Source organism: Etheostoma spectabile, chromosome 21 (genome assembly GCF_008692095.1).
Source record: "Etheostoma spectabile isolate EspeVRDwgs_2016 chromosome 21, UIUC_Espe_1.0, whole genome shotgun sequence".
Classification (NCBI taxonomy): domain Eukaryota; kingdom Metazoa; phylum Chordata; class Actinopteri; order Perciformes; family Percidae; genus Etheostoma; species Etheostoma spectabile.
The window spans coordinates 21,670,824-21,674,472 of NC_045753.1; the positions used below are offsets into that span (position 1 = coordinate 21,670,824).

Sequence of the window (3,649 nt, forward strand, 5' to 3'; positions counted from 1 at the left end):
ATATATATATATATACACACACACACACACAGTCTGCAGGACCAGAAAATGCAACAAATTTTATATATTAAATTGGACTATATTTTTTTTGCTGTTTGTGTCATCCCATTTAAGGGATGCTTCAGGAAATTATTGATGATGCACTGTAAGAAAGAAAGCAATTAATAATACAGTACATAACACAAATTGATATTGGAGGCTGTTCTGACTGTTATTATATTCTAATATTTTATTACCTGCATATAGTTGCCTGATATAAACTTGTCAGCATCTTGATTAATAATCACAATGGAGGCATGATTCAGTAGTAGTTTTTGGTTGCCTTTTGACAGCTTTAGACTAGGTCTCCCATATTTCTCAAGAGAAGATACACTATTTAAACCACTTGTGGACATTGCTTCTTTATAATTTTTAGTTTTTTTAAAACGAACTACAACAGCATCACCGTTGCTGACTGATATATTCTCAATATTCCCTCTCCTGTTTCAGTATGATGTTGTGCCCATTCAGCCTAGCGTTGTCATCTGTTCCTGTTCGCATCCATCAATGGTAAGAAACCACCCTGACTCCTGCTCGCCACTTGCTATCCCGGGCGCAAGCAGTAGCCTCTGTCCCAGCATGGAGGGCTCAGCCTCAGAGGCCCGTGCTGTAGGAGCGTCTGCCGGCAGCCAGGGCCCAGACCTCCGCACACAGCTGGCTGTCCAGGCCCCTCAGCCGCGTAAAAAGAAGCCAGAGGACTTCAGATTTGGCAAGATACTGGGAGAGGGCTCCTTCTCGACGGTATGTAACTTGCATTCCACTTAGCTTTTGAATTATACCTGGGAAGATGTTGCTACATGCTAGCATTCTTTTGATTAAGGTACTTTGATGAGTCATCCTAAGTTCATTTGAGGAGAATTGACAGAACAGGCCCTAAGAGTTAACAAGATTTTCTCCAAAGTCTGTCAAGAAACTAACATGCCATGTTGTGTTTTTTTCTGTTCCTAAGGTTGTCCTGGCAAGAGAGCAGGTAACAGCAAAAGAATATGCAAGTAAGTAATAATTTAACAGCTTGGTGAATTGTATTTTAATATCAAAATGTAAATGTTGCTGGGTGTATTTATACTAGTATATCCTAAAATTTTCTTTTCTCTCCTCCAGTTAAGATTTTAGAGAAGCGCCATATTATGAAGGAGAACAAAGCCCAGTACGTGAAAAGGGAGAGGGATTTGATGTCAAATCTAGATCACCCATTCTTCGTCAAGCTGTACTTCACATTTCAAGATGATGAGAAATTGTGTATCCTTTAATGGGTTTGTCATGGCATGTGGTATATTAACCACTTAATAGTTGTTTGGTGTCAAAAAAAATTATATGCTGCTTTTTAACAATTGATTTTTAGTAGTCACATTATTCCTTAACTAGCTTTCTTAGATTTTGGTCTCAGCTACGCTAAGAATGGAGAGCTCCTGAAATACATTCGCAAAATTGGTTCTTTTGATGAGACCTGTACTAGATTCTACTCAGCTGAAATAGTTAGCGCTCTAGAATACTTACACAATAAGGGGATAATACACAGGTAAGACTTTCTGTTTGTTTTATCCTTTTTGCTTTTTTTGTTATATAATTTTCAAACTCTGTCAAGTGTTTATTATCCCCATAAATTACATGCTGGTTCATATCATTTCAGAGATCTGAAACCAGAGAATATTCTTCTGAGTGAAGAAATGCACATCCAGATAACAGATTTTGGGACGGCAAAACAGTTATCATCAGACAGTAAACAAGGTACAACCATAATCCTGATTTTACTTCTCAGCATAACATCTTTATTAGTGACAGCAGCATTTTAATTTCTGCAAGCAGTATGGGGTTATTCAAGCCTTTTTATTATTTTCTTTGCATCATTTGGCAGCGAGAGCAAACTCCTTTGTTGGAACAGCACAGTATGTGTCTCCAGAGCTTCTAACGGAGAAATCAGCCTGCAAGAGGTATGAGGTTTGGACATCATGCAACTGAGTCACGTGCTAATCGTTGGTCTGTTTTTATGTTTGTCAGATAAGGCTGGCATCACATTTGTAACTTAATTCCTCTATCTGTTTCCTTTTTTTAGCTCTGACCTCTGGGCCTTGGGATGTATTATCTATCAGCTGGTGGCTGGTTTACCACCGTTCAGAGCTGGGTGAGTAATGGGATGTTGTTGGCACACCTCAGTTAATTGTCATTATTTCATGCTTCAATAATGGCTGATCATGTAGTGTTTGTTTGATTGACGTCTAATGTTAAATCTTATTTTAAGTGCAAAAAAATGCTAGGTGTAATAAACAACCTTGTCCCGACAATATTGCTCCGGAGACATATCCCTAACCTGTTGTTGTTTTTGTTTTTCTTTCTTTTGTTTCATTCATTGTAGAAATGAGTACCTAATATTCCAGAAGATAATAAAGCTGGAGTATGAATTCCCAGAGAAATTCTTTCCCAAAGCCAAGGATCTTGTCAAACAGCTTTTGGTAGGTGGTCAATAACTACGATCCATATATGTAAAATACAATAAATGTTTCTTATGTCTGTGGGGACATTAATTCATTATTTAATGTATATTTGGTAGTCAGCTGGTGTTGGTTATTCGCAGGACCTTTCTAGTGAATGGAAACCCATGTTTTTTCTGTTTCTGTTTTTCCCATTAGTCACTGGACCCTTCAAAGCGGATTGGGTGTGAAGAGATGGGAGGGTACGACCCTTTAAGGCGGCACCCCTTCTTTGACATTATCTCCTGGAGTGACCTACACCGACAGACACCCCCCAAGCTCACCCCCTACCTGCCAGCCATGTCTGAGGATGATGAGGACTGCTATGGAAATGTAAGATATTTTATTACGGTCTAGGTCTCTTTGTATTTATTTTTTCCCCCTTTTTTTTGTCTGTTTACTTATTCATGGAAAAACTTAGGTCACACTTAACTTTTTGAGAAATTGATCTCCCCCAAACCCTAAACATACCAAACCAAATCTACAGCCAAACATCACTATGCTTTTTCTCTATTGTGTCATTTCCAATCTCAGTACGATGACCTCCTGAGCCAGTTCAGCAACATGCAGGTGGCCCAGTCCAGCTCATCACACTCCCTGTCACCACATGAATCCACGCCCCCACAGAGGTCCAGCAGCAACATTGAGCAGTACATCCACGACCTGGACAACAACTCTTTTGAGCTGGACCTGCAGTTCACTGAAGAAGAGAAGCAGCTATTGCTGGACAAACAGACCATTGGAAACCCATGGTAACCCCCCTCCAATGTTTAACCTGTTAATCTTTGTGTATTAAAGTGCTGGTCATTGTTTTATTTAAATCTGAATCATTCTTGTATTAAAGTCTTGCTCATATCTTTGAAATGTGGCACAAAATTAGATTATAATGTTAATTTGTTGAGGAAAAATGAATGTTTGAGTGAAAAGGAGTGGGTGCCAGTAATCTGCTGTTGCTTATTTACACAGGCACCAGTTTGTGGAGAATAACCTGATCCTGAAGATGGGCCCAGTGGATAAACGAAAGGTGTGAGAATTCTAGGCCATATAATATAGGTTTTTATAATACTTGTATGTATCTTTATGTTGTTATGTAATATTTTAGGGCTGTACACAATGCCTTTTTTTTTTTTTTTAAAGCTTCC

General features: G+C 38.8%; 1 protein-coding gene across 2 annotated transcripts in view; it reads left to right on the forward strand.

Moving 5' to 3' along the window:
* pdpk1b (3-phosphoinositide dependent protein kinase 1b) overlaps positions 1–3,649 on the forward strand; it is a 10,528-nt gene that overhangs the window by 3,473 nt on the left and 3,406 nt on the right. For both annotated transcript variants that reach the window (XR_004327251.1, XM_032502597.1), the window contains exons 2-12: positions 490–780; positions 989–1,031; positions 1,141–1,278; positions 1,414–1,558; positions 1,670–1,767; positions 1,895–1,970; positions 2,093–2,161; positions 2,393–2,489; positions 2,667–2,840; positions 3,042–3,259; positions 3,474–3,531. Coding sequence is in view for 1 of the 2 variants with exons in the window: in XM_032502597.1 (XP_032358488.1) it covers positions 490–780; positions 989–1,031; positions 1,141–1,278; positions 1,414–1,558; positions 1,670–1,767; positions 1,895–1,970; positions 2,093–2,161; positions 2,393–2,489; positions 2,667–2,840; positions 3,042–3,259; positions 3,474–3,531 (1,407 nt within the window). In the remaining variant the exon portion in view is untranslated. The remainder of the gene's footprint in view (positions 1–489; positions 781–988; positions 1,032–1,140; positions 1,279–1,413; positions 1,559–1,669; positions 1,768–1,894; positions 1,971–2,092; positions 2,162–2,392; positions 2,490–2,666; positions 2,841–3,041; positions 3,260–3,473; positions 3,532–3,649) is intronic.